This window comes from Spea bombifrons, chromosome 4, assembly GCF_027358695.1.
Source record: "Spea bombifrons isolate aSpeBom1 chromosome 4, aSpeBom1.2.pri, whole genome shotgun sequence".
Lineage (NCBI taxonomy): Eukaryota > Metazoa > Chordata > Amphibia > Anura > Pelobatidae > Spea > Spea bombifrons.
In genome coordinates, this window is record NC_071090.1 from 89,736,380 (window position 1) to 89,758,078 (window position 21,699).

Genomic DNA, 21,699 nt, shown 5'->3' on the forward strand with positions numbered 1-21,699 from the left:
CCCTTTTTATGCTGTATGTTCTTCCTCAACAATTCAATCTTAGTTTCATTAGTCCACAAAACATTTTCCCAGTAGCTTTGTGGAGAATCAAGGTGCTCTTTAGTAAACTTCAAACTGGCAGCAATGTTATTTTATTTTGGAGAGCAGTTAGTCTGCGGTGTCCTGCCCATAGACTCAATGCCTGTTCATTGTTTTGAGTGAGGTAGACTCATGAACAGCGATGTTAACCAGTCACAATGTTTCCTTAAAGCCTTTAGCCGTTTCTGCAGGGTTTTTTTTTGTTTTTGTTTTTTTTACCTCATTAAGCATTCTGTTTGTGCCCTCTGTTGTCTTGTCTGGGCACCCACTTCTAAGGAGAGTAGCCAAAATACAGAATTTTCTCAATTTCTGAACAATTTGTCTAACTGTGGACTGATGAATATGTAAATTATATGAGATCACTTTGTAACCTTTTCCAGCTTCATACAAATCAAATTTTTTTTTAAATGTTTTTTATGTGAAAGTAGCTCCAAAACCCACCTCCAATCCTGTTTCGTTGATTGCACTCCAGGTTTGCTAACTCCTGACTCCAGTTAGCTTTTGTTGAAGTGATTACCCAAGGGGTTTACCCAAGCCACACTGTGAATGTTTAATGATGTATTAAATATGGACATGAACAATACAATAACTTGTGTTGTGAGTTAAGAGGTTGTTTGTTCATTTTTGTACCTTGCATAAAGATCATGTTTTAGGATAAATTCATAAATAAATACTGGTAATCGAAATGGTGCTTACTTTTTCTTGCCACTATAAAAAGATGCTTTTGTTATCTTAAAGGTCTCTTCCAATGTTTCCGAAAGCTATATACATTTCCATTATTTGGGGAGGCCAATTACATCCTTCACATGTAAACCCCACAATGTTATCCTTTAGTGAAGCCATGTTGTCAACCTGTCGCAGCATACAAACAAAATACTTGTATGTCTACAAGGCATAAGGGTTTTTTTTTCCAATGAGAGTTGGCAGGGTAGTTGTTGTTGTTTCAAACAACTTAAGCATTCCTGAATACACTTCTTTCACACAGGTGACATCCTATATGCCAGCAATAGTTTAACCAAGTGCACTTAGGACCATTTCTGTATTTTGACCCCACCCCAACAGTAATTATTGTTTCCGTTTAAAGCTTGAATGTATTCTTAGCACTGTACAATGTTATACAAAAAAAATATATATTTTAGCATTGTGACAGGCCTCCCTTTTGACCAAGGCTGGTCTAATATACCTGCCATCTATCACTTTACCACACCTTTTGTCACAGCATATAAAAATAAATATTTAAATTTCTACAAACTAGAAGCATAACACAAGTTATTTTTTTGAAGATTGAGAATTGGGTTTTTTTAGGACTAGTTTTGTTGTTTTTCTCATTTAGGAAGCCATATGTAGACTACCAGCCTCCTTGTGCAATGTTGAGCGCTGCATCTATTAAGTATATTTTAAAAGAAAAAAAAAAAAAAGTTTTCATGGTTGTGTTAACAAAACACTTCTTCTAAATTCAGTTTTTAGTGAATTTGATTCTCTTTACATGCCAAAGTGGCTGCCTGACGCTTTTGTGGACTGTATAATCTAAAAATGCGTCATTTATGCTGACTGAAACAGATGGGATAGTGAATAGCCACTAAAACACAGACAAGCAAGGATTTTTTTTGAGTATTTCAGGATTGCAAAGGAGACCCTCTCCTCTATCAGTCCCTGAAAGTTTTTTTGTAGTTTGTCTTTATTTTATTTGTTTTTATTTTTTGTATCTCCCCCCCCAGAAAAGCATATTACTTCAAATACGTGATTTAAAACAAAAAAAGAAAATGCTTAGTTTGCATTAGATAAACATATATTGAAATTCTTGGTGTACCTTCTTGTGAAACCTTGTTAATGTATAACTCGGGGTCATTTAGTGGTATACTTTTTAGTTAAGAAATATTACCATAATTGCTAATTTAAACAATCAGACTTGACATATAGCACATAATCCAATAACTTTTTGTTTTGTTTTCTTTGCTCCCAGAATTTGTTGTTTTGTTTGAGGTCATAGCAGCTTCTCATTCCCATAAACTATTGGAATAGTTTCAACTATAAAATGATCATTATATTTTTTTATTGAAGTTCATAGTGAGTGAATGATCCATATTCAACCGCAAAATGGGGACATGTTAGACAGCAGAGCCCCATTTCTGTGGTAGGCTGGGTGTTATCTCTGTATATAAAAATTAAAAATTCAAACAAAAATCTGGCCTACAAGAAGAACAAGCCCTTTGGGCATATGGTTCATTATGCATATTCGTTTAATTACAAAAACACTTGGGATATCTTCTCTGCTGCCCTTCTTTTCAACTTGTGGAGTTGGAACAGTTTCCTAGCACAAAATATGTTGAACAGGCTTGCGTAATATGACTTGTCGGTCTCTCATTAAAAGTAAATGGTCTATGGAAAAGAATTTAGGGAAAACAACCAAATGGTTAAGATGCAAAACAATACTTTTATGGCATCTTATCATTATTTTTTTTCTTTTTCTTTCAATGAGCAGAGTGGAAAGACTACTAAGTTTTTATATCACTTTTTATATTCACAGGCAGGTTTCAAAATTAAATTTTTATTACACATATAATATTAGTGTCTACAGAAAGCTGCATCTACCATCACTGTCTAAGGGGTTTATTCATTAAAGAGAGAGTTGGCACTAGAGCTGTGATTTCAATTGACTGACTTCACTTTGCACTATGAAAGCCCATCCCCCTGTGAGCTTTTGCTCACGGATGAGCTTGGACACCCATGCATTATAATTCATACTGGTAAATCGGTGAGAAGTTTTTGTGTTTTAATCGTCTTATGAATTGAACTATATATTATCCATGGCCAGCTCAAGCCATCCTGCAAAGGGAACCGTCCAGTTGTGGCCCTTCATAAGGCATTGCAACTGATGCTCGTTAAACAGATTTCTATAGTGTGTAGGCAACAGTGCTATCCGTTTTAAAGCCATCCATGTGTTTTTCGTTTTTTTTTTTTCTGGTTTTTGTTTTCCTAGTAAGAGATCATCCTGTAGACAAAGCTTGGCGTATTTTACATGTTTGTTTTTTGTTTTTTTTTCCTCCTCTACACCTAATTCTTCAATCTTCAAAACTCTTCAGTGGCTTCACTGATGGGCCAGTCTTTGTTCCACCCATAACTGTGAATCACACTCCAGATTTAATCTTTGAAAGCCGAAACTGTGTTTAGCGGTCATTCGACCCATCTAGCCTGCAGAATTTTCTGCTATGAAAGCCTAAAACCTTATTCGGTCTTTCATATTTGCCTTTTATATTTAGTATAAAATTGTTTTAAATTCCATCACGTTTGCTAGAAGAGAAGTAAACTTCCTTTAACCCTTTAATGACAGCCCGTATATGTACGGGCTCAAAATGCATTGTTTTCAATGGGTTTAGGGACCGCCCGTTGTCCTTAAGGGGTTAAATTACATTTTGATAACTTTTTATATTAATCCATTGCCTTAAAACCAGACTAAAATGATTTAACTTGTTTACAAGCAGGTCAGATCTAGTAATTCTTAGTAAAGTCTATTGAAATGAGTAATGAGTATAACCTCACCTTCATTATTTCTTCGCAGATCTTTGTGTTAACGATCTGGAACCTGGAGCTTTTTATGATTCCTCTGTTTCTGTTACTCCTCTTTGCTTACAACTTCACCATGATTACGACGGGGAAGGTCAGCACTCAGGACAACCTGGTAAGTTAAGGCTGATATTGATTTAGTTGTATTTGTTCGTGCTGCTGTACGAAGATACATATGTTTTGCCTTCAGGAGACGGAGTCTTGATTGTGTTTATCCCAAGGCAATGGGCTAATTAGCTTATAGAACATGTCCCTAGATGCCGGGCCTCCTTAAGGGAGCAATATGATTGTTCACCTCTAATCTCTTTATGTCTGGAGGAGCCATTTGTTTCCTTAAGATCCTGCTTACCAGTAACTGCTTGAAATATAGAACTTTGCGATAATATCTGGCTGTTTAACCTTTATCCTTTCTGGTTGTTTTATAAATACCTTGGTTAACTAAGGTTTATTCACGTAGCAGCTTTCAATAGGTGTATATGGAGTTAGGATTTAAAAACACTCATTAATTTGACTCTCTTCGCAGGAGGGGATGGATATCGGGGAGGATGACGAAGATGATGAAAAAGTAAGGTTTGCTTGTGTGTGTTTATAGTAAAAGTATATTTTGACCTTATGGATATCTCTATAATTTTAGTGTTTGCAGTATCTCTATGGCAAAATATTTTTTTTTCGAAAATGTGTGCGTGTGCCAGAAATCTTAAAATCACTTAAGACTTCCCAAATGTGTTTTTGCTTGCTTGCTTGGCTACTATTATAGCAAGTGCTCCAACTCCAAACACTACGTACACCGTTATAGATGGACTGATAAAAATAGTTTAGATAAGTGAGCGCTCAGTGAAGCCAGCAAAAGTATTTCAGATTGTGTATTGGGGCATTAGCAAAAATGCAGTATGGTGTGACAAACTACCCTCTCTTTTCACTTATCAGTATCGGCTGTTTGAAAAAGAGCACCTATTTGGATACCAAGGGTGCATATTTTAAATATTTATGTACTTGAATGTCAAAAACACGATGGCTTTAATTGATTAATATGACTGAAAGTGTATATATGTATATATATATATATCATCCAGTCCTTCAGTTGAGCAAGAGCACAATATCAAATCTGAATTATTCACCTGCTTGCTAGTCTTCAAACTAAGTCATGGCTAAATGCCCCTACTATGGCAGAGGCTTAACATTAATCAATGGAGGTTGTTTTATAACAATTATATTGTTCTGCCTGCCATGGGTTATCTGGGGCAATTGTAGAACTCCCTTGCTGGGATGTCTTTAAAACTAATGGGGCAAGCCTCTCACGTACAAGGAAGTAAAGTCTTGATTTTAGGGGCACAGATCTTTTGGGGAAAGCTGCTTTGAAGTCCGTCCTGTTTGCATTTTGGATTCTTTCTGATTTATTTTGCCTCCTGCATCACGTGTATCTCTGCTAAATACAAGTCAATTTCAGATATTTGGTTTGTGTCCTTATCAGTATACTATATTTGCAAATGGCCCCTTTGAAGTGGCTCCTAGGTAGGTCCATTGACTGTGCTTAACCTTCTGTATAGTATAACAAATTAAAGGATCATTCTAAACACAAATTTACACCGCATAATAAAAGTGTTGAATGATCCGTGCCAAAAACAAATCTGGCTGTATTGTGCGTCTGCCTTTCCCCCCGAATACACAGGAATCTTTTAAGAGGGTGCAACATAGGAGCTTCTGTGTTCCACATCTGGCCGTGGAAAGAATATGCAAAATGTAACTTAAAGATGTTAATTAATTCTGAAGCTCCTTATAGAAACAGGATGTTCTTTTGACTGCGTATGATTGACCACTGGTTTATTTTAATCTTTGCTATAATAAGAGGCACAGTTCATGTAAGAGTATGTACTAGTTTATGCTGGTTTATCACATAATTTCTAATTTCAGTCTGATTTATTGTGTGCTGAAGCTGAACAGTGCTTGTTTCTTTGTCTGGTCCTCATTTTAGTTGAACCAGTGGGAATATTTACTATGGCTGGAATTCAAAGCTTTGTTCTTTGGTGTAGTGGTGGAATTTGATGGAACGAGATATGGCTTTGACGGCGCATATGCCTTCTCAAGAAGGTGTATCAGTACCCATGTATTTTTTGTCTACATCTCCTGTATACATAGTTGACTTGAACTGCTTTTTTTTTTTGTTTGGTTTTTTTTTTATCTTTAAAGATGTTCAGATCCACTATGTAAACAAAGGATGTAGACGTGCATGGCAAGCAAAATCGGTTTGGACGAACTTTTCATTTTGTTTCCTGGACGTTCATTTCTAAACTAAATTTGGAGGTCTTTTGATTTGGAACGACATTCGGTGGGCATTTCAAAAAGGAGGGGGGGGTCCCTGACACAGTCTCGACTCTCCTTTCATTATAGAAATTTTAAAAATGTTCCCCAGAGTAAGAACGGTCAAAGAGGTGCAGCAGTAGTAGAGCACACTGGGCCTGGGCAGGCAGACACTGGTGGGACATGATGGGCACATGCAGGACTGGATTCCCCAATATTATATATTATAATACCTGGTTTGTCACCAATAGTTATCAATGAAGAGTGATTATATGACCGAAAGATAACACAAAATTGACTTGTCCACAAATTATAGGTTGGCTAGTAGCATTAATGGGCAACTGCTTTTAATCAACTAAACTCTACCCAGGAACGGGGGGGGGATGTCTGCTACAGTTTTTGTAATACACACAGTAGTCGCTACAGCTTCTCCAATCCACCCTACAACAGTACATAAGCTGTCACTGTCTCAAACTCCATCTCTCATCAATCTGTAACTGCTGCTACGGACAAGTTAAAATGGCGGCGGCACACATATATCTATTGCTTGTCCCTTTCCCTTGTAAATGCTGTTTAGAGTGAAAAAGTAAGGAAAAACATTCAGAAATCCCAACAAACAGATGTTTTGTGGCGTATTCACTAAAAATTGAGTTTGGCCCTTAAGAGACCCTAGTTAAGTAGGTAAATGCCACCAACAGAGATTCAATATACATCAGCCCAAACCCAGTGAGATTCTGCTGCAGCGAAACCTTGGCTGGCCCTGGGTAGTGTACAGTAAAAGTTATTTAAGTGATGCAGCGTACATGGCCAGATCAGCCACTCATTCTGGAGACATTAGCTTGTGTTGAGCCTTCATAACTAATAAAAGTTCAGTTAAATCTGCAAAAAGTTGCAGGTAAATCATTGAGGTGACATTGAAGAAACATCACTGCATTGACATTCCGGATCTTGGCCCATCTTGCTGCAGCTGGCTTTTAAAATCCATAGCGAATGGTAATGTTGCATCTCAACTTGCCTGCGACCCTTGTTTTTGTATATAAAAAGCATATAAATCTACAGGCTGAAGGAAAAGATAACAGTTTTCACAATATTATGCATAAAGAGGACAAAACATTCTGATTTTGGCAGGTTTTTTTTGTTGTAAAATTAGCATTTTCTAACGCATCACCTCGCCGATCGCTTTAGACCGACTTTTGCCCTTCTGAACTGTCTAGAAACTTGTCAAGCCCTTAGGAAGAAAACACAACCTCTTGATCAGCCCTTTTTTCTCCATTGTCTATTAACGCAAGTCCCGTATGATTGCTATTCTGATTCAAATTGAATCAACATTGGCTTTTCCTGAGCAGCTTGGTAGTTACAGCAGAAGTAATGTGGTACTTGTTAAACTGTGTTATCGCCACATTTCTTGGTTCAATCTGAAATGTGTAAATAAAGTCAGCATGATGTCTCTGTCTCTGCCAGACAATCCTGCTCCCTCTGTTCATTTCAGCAGGAGCAGGCTTGTCCTGGAAGATCAGCCTTCCCAACGTATTATTTACAGAAAATTTTCCATTTGACAAAGAGTCAGTTGAAATATATATATATATAACAACCTAGGGCCTTTTATAATTTAGTTTGTTGCCTATTGATCTATTTTTATTTATGCTTGGCACACAGTCTCGGGGGGTTTTGCCGTCTTATATATGTATAGCTTATGTGTATGTAGATCTATATAATCTAAGGGTGTTCAGGCTTCACCAACAGATGACATTCTGAGAGAATGCATAATCGATAACCCAGCATACATATATGTATGAAAGGAGATAAAAGTAATGCTAATTCATTAGACAAACTTGGTGTATATGGAATAAAATCCTTTCATGCTATGTGTTTGTTGGGTATGGCATGTATATATTGACATATTCATAGAAAATAGTATTATATGACACATTGGGGGTTAGGTGGAGGGTCTAGTGAAGGGTTATCCCTAGAAACCGACTCCTGTAAGCTGCAAAAGCTTCTATTCAAAAGGAGCCGGTTTTGTATTTGTAACTTGCCAGCCTGATACCATGATTTTATTGATTTAATAAACAATTTATTAATACATTTACATGTTGCTAACTCCTAAAAGTTGATAGTGTGTGTGTGTGTGTGTGTGTGTGTGTGTAAGTATGTATAAAAATTATATATTTTTTTTTCCATGCTTTCCTAGGAATCCGAAAAAAAGAGCATAAGAGACCGGATACAGATGGTACAAGACATTGTAATAACTGTTCAGAACGTCTTAGAAGAAATAGCATGCTTTGGCGAAAGGATTAAAAAGTAAGTTTCCATTTTAATGACTTTGTGGCATAACACTTTCCCCATTAAACTCCTATTCAACTCCCTAGTGGAGACTTAGGGCTTTGTGTTGCAACAAATCCACAGTAGCATAGTCAAGTTCGATTACCCTCTAGAATGTCTTGTTGTATACCTAGAGCATCCTTCTCGTGGGTATAATAATTATGACAATAACCCAGACTACTTGCGTTCTAGTTCTGCCCATTCTGGACAATTTTTTTTATTTTATTTTAAAAACATCTCTGTATACAGTAATTTAGGGTAGCAATGTAGGTTACCATTGTTAGCAGTCATCATGGTAATTGGGTCACTTTCAAAAATACCGCACCAAGCTGAATGCTTATGGCTATGCTCATTCATAGACTTTCATTAGCCAGAGGGTCCATTTGGAAGAGTAAGACCTGATAGGTAATCAAAATTTATGAAAATTAGAAAGCTGTTTCAAATGATGCTGTAATAAAGTGTTTTAGGAGGAGTTTTTAATTGCATTGACGAGTGTTCTAGAACACATAAGTCAGCTTGGTCTAAATGTTAGTGTTTGATCTATGTCAGAAACGTGTGGTCAAACGGCAGTGCTTTCTTTTTGTACTTTTCAGGGTATGCGTTTTAATTGTCAGTGCATTTTCCTGTAAGAGGTTTTAAAGTCATTCAAGGAAAAAAAGGCAATCCAACCTTTCCAAACTCCCCAGGAGCTTGACTAAACTCCCTCCTGATTACACACCGCTGCATCTCCTGTTCAGCATGAAACTTGGGCAAGCGGTTATTTTGAGAAGAGCGCTAGTTCCATAGGGCTTCAAATTAGAATTCCACTGTGAAGCGGCAAGAGCCGTACAGAACACTTAAATGGTGATGGGAGGTGGACCAGCAGCCCCATGAGCTCTTGTTCAACCGCTGTCAAGGCTCATACAGTGTTGTTTATGCATGGACATGTGCACTCATGTAAGAGCACCAGACAAACAGAGTGCTACGAAGATATCTAGTAAATATATTGATTCTCTTGCAAATGGATTCCCTGTGAGCAAAATATGTGTTCTTGTGACACGCGCTTAAAGCATGTTCATAAAGTATTAAACGTGCATCTAAACAGTGTTTCTACTATCTTTGTAAATGAATGAAGCCTGCATAAGAGGAGATTTTTCTAATTTGGTGTCTGTTGTACACAGTTTTGCTCATTCAGGGATCCATCTCCATTGACTAACAGCTGAAGTGATATTACAGCTAGATCCTGTGTCAGAACAGAATCTTCATAAGAAGTTTGTTCTTTATACATTGAACTTAGTTAAAAAAAAAAGAAGTCCGTTAGATGGTCTGAAGAGGTTCACGATGCCTTTAAAAGGACCAGTCTTCATAGAGCCTACAAAGTTTTAAGACCTCAAATGTAGAAGCGTCCGCTGAGGTCTTTTCCATGAAAAGTTCCTGAGCACTATTACAGTTAGTGATTACAATTACAAAATTGACAAAACCATTGAAATTGACAATAAAATTAGCCTGCGGTAGGACATACTAGCGGCAAAGGAGAAAAGTTGGGAGTGGTCTTGAAAGCTTAGGTGACTGCATCTTACCGAATGAAGCCTGGTCCACCAAAAGCCATCACACAAATACTTGGAATATATTCTCTGGGACCACTATGGGATTTATTTTTGTGTCTGTTACACGCAACTTTTGGAGATCAGATCTTATGCGTTATCAAGAAAACTTATTGGCTTGTAATTCGATACAAAGTTGTGCCCTAATTTTAATACCTATACGGCAAGGATGGAAAGCGTGTAAAACTTTATTTTCCAAGAGGTATGCAAAGCACCATGGGAGTTGTAGTGCAACAGCAGCTGTTAAAATGAAAAGTGTATATTTATTAAAGAGATGGATGACGTATGTGTCTGTTTAGAGCTAATGTTCTGGCTCAGAGATGACAATCATAGAAAACCTTTATGGAGAATGATCTAGAGTTGGGTTATTATCTAAAACCGTTTCATGTGATGTTTTTAACATAAAATTAGGCTTGGATGTGATTATAGATTTTGGTTCTTATTCAATGGTACACACGGCCTGTATTGGACTGTATAGATCATGTGACTGTAATTATGTGATTGCTTAAACCTTATTAACATATTTTTCCTTTTGACAGCACTTTTAACTGGAGTGTTCCATTCCTCTCAATTCTCGCCTGCTCTGTGCTTTTGGTGGCCACAGTTATTTTGTATTTTATACCTTTAAGATACATCATCTTAATTTGGGGTAAGTGTTTTTTTTTTGGTTTGTTTTTCTTTGCCCCAGTGTTGTAGTCCCAAAACATGCATAAAACTGTAGAAAGAGATTTTTTTGGCTGTAATTTTAGCAATTAGCTTTGCATCAAGGAGATTCAAGGGATGAAGCTTCTCATATCACTCCTGCTCATCTGTACATTCACAGTTTGGTGAATCGACCTTGCATTAAGCGCAGTACTTAGGGTGATAACTTATCAATGCAGACCTTTTACTAGACATGCAATTTTCCAAACCCATGTCGGTTAGCAAAAATTGTTGAAGTGAAAGTTATGTCTTAGATGAGTGCTAGACTGTATATAAAGCTGGATGTCCTTTTTTCATTTCCCTCCTGAGAAAGCCATGTGTGAGTAATAAAAACCCCAGCAACATGATTCACACTCATTCCTAACCTGTGAATTTGCTCACCTTGCTTTGTTTGGTATGCTGGTACTCTGTCGTTCTGAACTGTCGGAAGAGTCTCATTTTATGTTTTTGTTTTCGCAGGCATCAATAAATTTACAAAAAAGCTTCGTAACCCATATGCCATTGACAATAACGAAGTTCTAGATTTCCTCTCCAGGGTACCATCGGATGTTCAAAAGGCAAGTAAACGCTTCTAAATTCCAGTTGTGTAATTGTATAGGTAGCGTATTCAAAACCATTATCCTGTTTGCTGTAAAGTGCCTGCTACAGATATGATGCCAGAAACCTGTCCAGCGTATGCTCTGGTAAGAACAGGGTTACTAGAAGCAGCAAGTGTATTACTTCTTATTCTGGCACAAAAAGGGTTACTGCTCTTGTAAACAATATTGCTTCCCTTATATGAGGATTACATTTATATTTAGGAAAATGCAAGGGTCTTTTTAATCAAAATGTCCTTCTCAACATAGACTAGGTAGCCTTGAAACGCTTAGCGATCACTTCCGTAAGGCGTAAGTAACGTCGCTATAGAGTGGCCTCATCTGATATAGAGTATAGCTTGGGCAATAGTAGCGTATTAAAGTAAGCGTGGAGAAAAACTCTCACAAACGTTTACAAACCAGATCACCCTATCCTGACTAGCAAAAAAAAAAGACAAAATCATGGTCACAGAAACATATCACTTGATGGAACAAAAGAACCATTTGCTTCATCTAGTCTGTCCATTTTGTTCCTGAAGCAAGAGTCTGACCTTAATCAAAACAATCTCCACTTACCAGAAGTGATACACATTTACTACAATCATCACCGGCAGTTCTGTGTAGAAAAAGTTACAAAATATTGTATTGGTGTTTATTATGATTGCTTTCCACCCTGCCCTTCTGATTATAATCGGACGTATCCAAAAGGCGCTAATGCTTCGGTAAGATCAGAAGAGGCGATGAAGACCTTTTCCTGTTATTGTATTAAATAAATTCCCCGTGGTTTTCTGTGCACTTGCGCATGTTTATGTTAATAGGCATATACTTAAGCTATTACTTTTCAATGATGTTTGAGGAAGCTGGGGTACAAGAATTATACTCTGGAGGCTGTTTAATAGCCCTAAGTCCATAAAAGATGCCAGTGTGGCACTGGTAAAATCAACTAGTAAGCCATACGACTCATTAAAGCCGGTTTACATATAATATTTGTACATAGGAAATTAATTGCAAGTCAGATTTCTGAAACCTTTTCATTATTTTTCTGTGTTCTTGTTTTTAGGAAATGATTCATTAGCCTTCGTCTTCATCAGGTTCTTTGGCTCTCTCCTCAGGGAGCCATTAACTTTCTCAGCAAAAGCTTGAGGCCTTTAATAGTAATCGCCATGCCTATTTATTTTCACAGGTGCAGTATGGCGAGTTAAAACCCTGTAGCAACCAAGGTGTCCCCAGGAAGAAGCGGAGCGGGCTGTAGAGACATCTTTTTACCATTTCACGAGAAATAATTAACACTAATTTCCACCACTGCCTCAACTTTTTAAGGACACATTGTAGAGAGATGACATCTCCAAATGTTCTGATTCATATTCCCAACCATTTTGTAGACAGAACATGCCATTTGTCTTGCAGTCAATCATGTTTGTTTTTTTCCCCCCTAAGTGGCTGTTGAAAGATAATTTATTGCTAAAAAAAAATGTCATGCAAAGGAATGAGAGAAACAAATAATTTAATGGTGGGAATGCCTAGTTTTGTTTTGTTTTTTTTTTTACCTAGATTTTTTTATAGCTTTTTTAAAATTATTTTTTTGGAAGAGATTCTATAAAAACTGCCTTAAAACATTCACTCGGAGGTACCTGCTATAAGCTCTTGCTTGTCCCATACTGTACACTTCCTGATGTGTCCTCAGGTGTACATTGCATTTGTATCTGAAACCCAATAAGCTTGCCCTGCATAATGTATTGTTAATGGAGGCTGGGTATTGGGCCTCATCCCAGCGACTGAACTATCCATGATACAGGACCACCTCAACCCTTCTGGCAGGAGAAACAGACTGGAGTTGGAGCTTTATAATATATAGTCGTAAGGCTTGCCTGTTTCAGCTGTAAACTTTGTGTTAAATTAGCCCTAAAAGGGAGTCTGTTTCCTGTTCTATACAGACCACTAATCTATTAACCATTTATCCTAAAATTAAATCATCAAATCCAGTTGAAGGCCCCCGATCTCTGCCGTTGCAAACAGTCCTGATTTAAGGGTAACCTGTTCTTTGCGGATTAGCGTGTTAATCAGAATTGTGGAGTTGGTGATTAACACGCCTATGGTTAACCAGCGATACCCTTATAATCTGCCCTGTTTGTGACAACATCCAACTGGATTTCAAAGCTCCCCCCAAAGAAATGTATTTATTTTAATTTTAAATAAAAAAAAAAAAGGGAACTTTGCATTAGCACCTTTCTCGGTGCCAAATTATGTAAATAGCTATGTAAGATAAATATGTATATTTATAGAATAACTTGCACTTTCTGCACAGACTATGGGAATCGGTTGAATTATTTAACAGATATAGATAGATAGATATATATATATTTGTATACATATCAGACTGTAGGCAGATGTGGTATAACATTCTTCAGAAGGAAAAAAAATGCATGTCTAATTCTGTTAAAGAAAATAATTTGTACCTTTTTTATGTATTTTATATTGAATTTACTTCTGATACCAGCCATTTTGCCCATTTGAATTTAAGATTCAAATATTGTTGAATGTTCAATAAACATGCCAAAGAACTGTATTTTTATACCTCAAAAAAAGGTCTTTAAAAAAGAAAAAAAATGTTTAATTTTTAATTCCCACGAAGACCAACCACCAAATAACGTTATTGTTGTATGAGCATTTGATTGAGGGACTTGTGTCTGTTTCATTGTGGGTTGGATGAGTTTAGTCATTGTTGTAGGCTTGTACAGACATATTTGACCTTGATGAATTTATTCAGGTACTTTTTAAAGGTCAAACACTCCCTTGTGTGTGTTTCGGTGTATACTTGTTCTTTTAAAGCAATCAGAGAATTATTTAAATACGTGTTCTGTTTTTTTTTTTTCTTCAAAAAGTGATATTTTTAAAAAGGTGTATATTTGTTACCAATAAAAAAAAAATATATATATTTTTTCCATGGAAATCAAAGACAATCAGATTTTATAAGGAATTGCTTGTTCTTCAGATTTTGGGAATATAAATGCTTCACTCTTGTTAAGCAAGGTGGTAGCTTTCTAATGACTGTAAAACTGTCTCTTTGAAATGTATAGTCTGTCATCACCTAGACCTGTATTTTTGTACCAAATAAAGATATTTTTGTTGTAAATGAGCGATTATGTATGGCCCAGCGTGGCCCAGTAAAGTTGTATTTTGAGGAAACCCTTGGAGTGCTTTGCATTTTTCTTTCTTTGCATTTTTCTGTTAACATTTGTGGTTGTACTTCTTCTCATAACCTTTAGACTGTGGCTTATCTTAGCGTCTAGTATCAGAAGAGGAACCATTTTTTTTGCATATTATCCAGAAAATAAGGACTATATTTCCAATGAACCAGACAAGCAAAGTGCCGTGTTTTTACTTTTACTGGCCTTGTGGTAAATGGAAGAGGAGGACTTAAAAACCCCACCTGCTATTGTCCATTCTTCACATATTCTGGCCAAATGAAGCACTGCCTCCTACTTAGTCATGTGTCGCCAAGTTTACACCCATGACATTTGTACATTTTATTGAGAGGTGGGCTTAGTTGATTTTGCGCCTGGAATGTTAAGTGGGTCTTGGTTAAAACTCTCCAAAAAATAAATATTAAAGCTACCTTATGAGAAATATTAGCATAATAATACAGCCTCCTCTAGGTATGACTTATAATGGTGCTCACAAAATAGATTGCCATTTGGTCATTGTTACCTATCTGCTTGATGACGCGTTTCACTTTTTAGTACACTTTTTATTCTTTATTTTTGTCTTCCTAAACACATACATTTCTAAGATGTCTGACTTTGAGCTGCTGACCTTACTACATTTATATAACTTTTTACAGTCCGTTTAAGTGTTGTGCATTTATCATTGCCAATCGTATTCTACATAATTTTTGGTATTCCTGGCGCATTCTTAACTGTGATTGTCCACTAATTAAATCACTTCTCATCACAAGTGCTTCTTTTTATGCTGTGATAAGCATCCAAAGGCTGCTACTGTTTCCTCCTGATCAATAACCATGCTCCCTCGAGGATTGCAAGGAGTCCATAGTTGAGTTGGGCAGCACGATTAATTGGTATTTCAATGTATGTTATGTTCAAGACATTTAATTGTAAATATTTGATTTGTGTTCCTCTGTAGCGAATCCTAAGAAAATTAAGCGTGTTAAGACGGATGCATATCATCTTGATGCAAGGGACATCATTAGCAGATATGTGTTTAAATCTGATTGATTCAGGGATTACTCAGACTGTCTTTGACTTGAAGTAATACTTTTTTCCCCCTCCTGCCTTATCACAATGCGAATGTGGAATTTTTTTTGCTACTTTCACACAATGTAGCTTTTGTAAGTGAAACGCTATGCAACACAATGACATGTTACCATATTAAACGGCTAAGCATCACCCTTTGAGCGGGACAGAATATTGGTCTGTTTAGTTGGCTAGTATAACATGGGATATAACAAGATGGCTATTTCTCCTCCTAGCTTGGAAAGAAAATGAATGCAGGTGGGGTGGTGTCACAGATATATTTACCTAGGGTAATAGGCTTGGACCCATCATGGATGGTTTACTTCATTAACCCAACCGCCAGGGTAGGATTAACATGGAACAATTCTTTGAAACAAACCGAAACATATCTACCAACTTCTGACATAGTCTCAACTTTTGTTTTAGAGATGGACTATACCAAGACTTATGTGAAATTGTAAACTACTAAGAGCTATTTAACTATTTATGTAACTCGGTCATTTAGGACTAGTGTTTCCAAAATTTGGAGCTCTTAAGAGTACATCCGAGAGGAAACAAAAATAGAGGGATTAGGCTCTCCGAGAGGGACTATCACTTCTGTAGGTGGACGCTAGTGAAGGTGTTAACATATTGAAGCACTTACGCAGACTAATTGCATTTTTCTGAAGCATCTGTTCCAGTACAGTCATGACATTGACCTACAAAAACAAGGGAACTTTGTCTACCAGAAATGCATTTGTCCTTTTGATAGAAAGCTGGTTTAAATTCTAGACGGCAGATGGCTGCTAAATGCAGATTTCTCTGATGCTATTATAGTTGAAAGTGGAGTTTCACAATGTTGAATTCCGTATCCTATGTTTTTACATTTTATTAACAAATGACCTTGAGGTGGCCATTGAAGTCGATGCCAAATTATGTAACATGGGTTTGACAAGAAAATTGCAAGTAAAGGTCAATACTAACATTACCAAGGCTGTAGGTTTTTGTCATTATTTAAACATAAGAGTAAGCAATTAAGATTACCAATACAGATATATTTAAGAATATGAGTGGCATATTAAGAAAAAACATGGAGTTGTATTGTGCACACGACATCGATATTCCACTTCCTTAATAGATTATATATGGTTTGGGATTGGTGGGGCAATTGTTTCTTTCAACAAGGGCATACATTAAGGGGGGCAGTTTAGCGTTCCTGACACCCTTACTATATAGGAATGGATATTAAGGTATTCTGTGAGTAACCCTAACCCTCTGAATACTTTAAAATGCATTATTCTGAAACAAAAATAACACATTTACTAGACGCAGAATTTACAGCCATTTTGCTAAATCTTCTTCCACGATCTTACATTTTTATGTGACTAGTTAGCTATTTAAACTGTCCATCAGTGGCAGTAAAATACGTTTAATGAACTCAATAGGCTGCCATTGAGGTAAATGGGAAGACTTTGCACATGCACACTGGGGGTTGCAGCATAAAGCCCTGATGCTCCTGCAGGGTCTTCTTCTGACATGGAGTGCCATTTATACCAGAACAGGACTGGTGTATGTAAGAAAAAAAATGAAACTATTAAATACATAGCATGTTTCTGTTGTCAATAGGACACCTAAGTAAGTAGATTTTTGTTACTTGAAGCAGGAAAACTTACATAAAGTTTTGCATGCGCGGTCCTTAGCACCTGTCCCCCCCCCCCAGTGTGATTATTTATGTAACAAATACTACATAATGTATTCCTCTTTTTCACCCATTACTAAAACATGCATTCTCTATCACATGCCACTCTATCTCTCACACCTCACTTTCTCACACACTATTCCACATCACATTTACCTAGAGCCTTTTTTAATACCTGCTCGCACGTGTGATGTTGGTACATGGCCTCGCTTTGCTCCTGCCTCAGAGAGTGGCCTGGTCCAAGTCATACTGGCCCTGTTTGAAGAATTTTGGACAAGCCCAGGCGGCAATTGCCCCCCCTAGGCCCACGTGTCAGCCTGCTCCTTGTCCTCAGCTGGATCTAAACATAGTCTGTCTGTCTTAGTGAAATGTGGGTCCGAATTACACAAAGTAGTAACAGAAGGTAAGAGTTACTCACAGTATCCAATCTAGTTTCATAGATTATTTAAACTAACAATGCTTCCCCTAAACTTCAATCCACCCCCTCCTGTTCTATAAATAAAAGCAATAGTGGTCATGACATACAAAAAGTGTGGCGCATGTGTACACAAATGACAAAAAAAACACATGCAATCACTGGCTATTACAGCTCAATATTGTAAACGCAGAGAAACATCGTAATCCCACATCTGTCACAAGCATCTGCAAATAACACTCGCATTTGGGAAACGCAGAAGTGGCAACAAGAAAATAAGTAAAAGTCATTATAAACCAGTTGTCCAAAAATGTAAGGAAAGAAACCGGGTTAGATGGATGTGGTGTGAAGGTTAAATCTGTTCTTACACAGTGTTCTTTCAGCAGTTTAATAGTGTTTTAATGCGCCTGTCACCGCTTGGCTTGAATGATATGAAGGGTGTTCACTTTCAAACCAGTCAGGACCCGGACCTTATGCATTTCCCAGTAACATTTGATTTCCAGATTGCCAGAATGTTTTGTTTTTTTTCCTAAATGCCAGATTCTAATTTTATTTTTACAGTGTTTTAATTTTAACGCTTATCACCCTGAAAGTAAAAATCTTAACCCCTTTTTGTTGCTGCTGGCTGAGGTTAATGTGAGTTGGGTGCCTAGTGGACTCCAGCTGTTGTGAACCACACCATTGGCCGAGTGATCTCTTTCTTCTATGCACGTGTGATCTCTTTCTTCTATGCACGTGTGATCTGCTTGCTGATCTGATGTGAAATATGTAAATCAATTCTGTGTGGCAATTAGAAAATGCTACTGGTTTGCTTTGACTCCATAACATTAGGCTTTCTGCCAAATGTTGCAATGCTTATTTCTGGGTTCCCAACAAAAAATGCTATAGGGTGCATGTGTACAAAATGAACCTAATCCTTGTCATGCTCAGCCAAAGGGCACTTCATGAAGAGATGTAACACATAGTCCTCACAGAGTCTTCTCAATTGTAATTATTATTTATTGTTTTATATAGCACCATCATATTCCGCAGCGCTGTACCATGGGTTAATAAACCAAAACAGCACAAGAAGTAGTTGTGATTATTTACACACACACTATAATGTACAATATATATATATATATATATATATATATATATATATATATATATATATATATATATATATATAAATTTATATTGTACACTATAAAATCTATGAATACAGTATCTATTATACAATATATTTTGTTTAATTGGATTAAAACAAACTTCATGTCTGCCATTTTATAATTTTGCTGAAATTAATATCTGAATTACAGACTGGGTTAGATCATAGCACATTACCAGTTCATGAAAGCATACATTTCTTTACAACACTACTTTCTTTCTTAATTTACCTCACTATATTTTTTCCCAGTTTTCTGGAAATGATTCTACTTATCACAATAGGAGGACGTGGAAGTCTTATCTTTCTACAAGCAGAAGGAATACGTTGAATAATATGATTGTATCATTGGCACACTTTCCGAATGATGCAGATAATCAGTTGCCTGTCTGTATGTGACAAATGGGCATAGAACAGAAAATCCATCATAAAATATCATTATGTTATGGATATTGTAGTTTAATTTACGCTCCAAGAAAGACACATAATTATTCTAGGAGACTGACAACCGTAGACCCACAAAAACATTTAAAAGAGAATCTTGATACTCAGTCCCCAATGTCTACCCAGTGAAAATTCTTCACTCTTGTACACTGCTGGTGATAAGTCTAAATATTCATTGCAATATATCCTATTTATACATGGACCTACAGGAGCTCGTGTCTGGGCTCCAGATACCGGTCACCAGCAGGGCTGGGTTTACACTGCAGTTGTCCTCCGGCAAAAGAATGACATTACATTCCCCTGTTCTAGGTATGGCATGGCCTAGAACACACAAATTGGGAGTCACATGCCCCAAAATGAAGTATGAATGCAGGAACGGACAGAGCTACAACCTCCCTTTTGCCTCCCATAGCACCCTTACACAAGTGATATTTAGGCAGAACCAGCCTGGGGAAGATAAGCACCCTGCCGGAAGTGACACTAAAGGTAAGTGTATGCACCATCAGCCCTGGCCCAGGACATGTTTGCCAGATGGCTAGTTTGGACCCAATTCTAGATAACGTGCCTTCCTAGGTTTACGAGCCTTGTAATCAGCTAATTCATATTTTTTGTTTACATGACAATTCCTTTGTGCAAATATTGAAGTCCCCAAGACTACAATGCTTTACTCTGCAGAGCTGCTTGACCCTTTTTGTTTTATTTGATGGTAGGCAGGAGTGTCGTTTGGCTGGGAGCTGTCCTATGCTTTACTCAGTTAACCACCCCAATTGCCACCTCCATGGCATTTATCCTCTAAGGTAGGCACTGGGATTTGACATAGTATCCCTGCGCTCTGCATTCTCAAGACATAGAACATGCTGACATTTAGGTATGGACTCTGTGCCAGCTTGGGGCAGTTACAAGGGAGATCTCTGTACTCCCCAACAGCTCATGGAGAAGTGGTGCTGCCGCCCGGGGGGTGGGGGGCTAGGCTAGAATACACTACTTCCCATCAGTGGGATACGTCTAGCAGGCGATGACAACCTTCAAACCTGAACCCTGAAGCTATAGGAGAAGCCACTGTAAGCAGACAAACACCTATACCTTCATAACTTGTGTAGCTTCTCTAGTGTTTTATTGACATAAAACCATTGGTACAAAAGTGGTAGCTAAAAATGTTAAAAAACCTTTAAATTGAATTTTTTATAAACTAATAAATAGCATATACATGCATCATACTGTCAAACTGTGTACTCCACTGTCCGTGTTAGGCACATAGAGACATAGAACAACATGGCCGACCCACTGTAAAAATTCCCAAAGTACAGTCCCTGCTTTGAATCTGTGGACAATAGTCTGTTTTCTTGTGTTTCCTAACTAGCATCTCACAGAATCATGAATTAATGTTTCCTGTCATTTTTAATAATATGACAGCAAAGTCCTTATTTTAATGCGCTGGCATTTAACATGCCACAATATTTTAGTTTTTTCCCATTTTTTTTTGCGTTCGGCCTGATGCTGTCCTGTTATTACAGCTGTTATGAAGTTCTGACAAAAGGGCACATTTCTTCCTCTGTTTCTCCATAATTGCTTTTTACCGTATCTCTGAACCGTAACCATGGTGACGCACCACAGTCATCACAAGAAGCTTTGTTATTTCCCTTGTGTGAATGAAAGACAAAGTGGCAGAAATATCTTGTAAATTTGAAAGGGGGCATAGATACAAATCTTACATTCTTCAGGGAAATGGGAGAAAAAAAATGTAAGGATTATTTTCTTTTAAAAAGTACTCATTAATGGAGAGAGACAAATTCATTCTGATTAATTTTTATTTCTGCCGGGCCAACGGGGAGCAAGAGAAAACTGGAAACCAAAGTTGCTGACCTTGTGGAAAAAAAGGTCCTGTTGTTATAATAAAAACTAGGAAAGAAAAGGCTCAGTCATTCCCATCTTGGTGTGTGCCACGCATAAGTTTTTTATTGTTGGGATGTTGAATAAGGCCCACTATTATCATACTAATAGACTGACGTCTCACTTCTAATAAGATTTAGAGCCTGTCTTTAAAACGTGTGTTCTCTTACAATACATCTCCACATCACAATGAATTCATTTATGGAAATGGATTGTGTGATCAGTAACTGAAGAATCTTAATGAATCAGCATAGACGTTTTTTTTATTTTAAGGTGAGTGAAAGTTGAAATCTGCAAAAAAATAAATAAAAAAAAAAGCCAATTATTTCTGTGAGTGTTTCCAGGACTTTGATTCCAGGACTCGGCATGCATAAAGTGACAGGGCATCCAGTTTACATGTCATTTAATTACATTAAAGCACGGGCAGATTCTGTAGCACCATGGAGGACATTGAGAATGAACAATAGCATTTAAGCGGACAATAAGATGTAATGGTACAGAAGGTAAAGGCCCTGCTCTTGCAAGATGACAATTGGTTGTGATGGGGAAATGAAACAGAAGGTGAGGGGCTGTTAGGGTGCAGATGATTTGATTGTAGTGGTAGTGAGGTGGAGAAGGCAGTGGTGTGGAGATCCAGAAGGTGGGAAGGATAGATGGTTTCTTTCAGGATGCAGGTTAAGGGGATTTGGAGGGTAGATTGTATGCCTCGTTGAATAGCTAGTTTTAGAATAAGTTGGGTAAGAGTGTGATAGA

At 37.3% G+C, this 21,699-nt stretch overlaps 1 protein-coding gene across 2 annotated transcripts in view; it reads left to right on the forward strand.

Annotated features, from left to right (window-relative positions):
* MCTP2 (multiple C2 and transmembrane domain containing 2) overlaps positions 1-12,567 on the forward strand; it is a 60,467-nt gene extending 47,900 nt beyond the window's left edge. For both annotated transcript variants that reach the window (XM_053463238.1, XM_053463239.1), the window contains exons 18-23: positions 3,638-3,757; positions 4,166-4,207; positions 8,132-8,241; positions 10,385-10,494; positions 11,007-11,104; positions 12,306-12,567. In XM_053463238.1, the coding sequence (XP_053319213.1) occupies positions 3,638-3,757; positions 4,166-4,207; positions 8,132-8,241; positions 10,385-10,494; positions 11,007-11,104; positions 12,306-12,374 (549 nt within the window). In that variant the 3' untranslated portion in view covers positions 12,375-12,567. The remainder of the gene's footprint in view (positions 1-3,637; positions 3,758-4,165; positions 4,208-8,131; positions 8,242-10,384; positions 10,495-11,006; positions 11,105-12,305) is intronic.
* Positions 12,568-21,699: the final 9,132 nt, after the last annotated feature.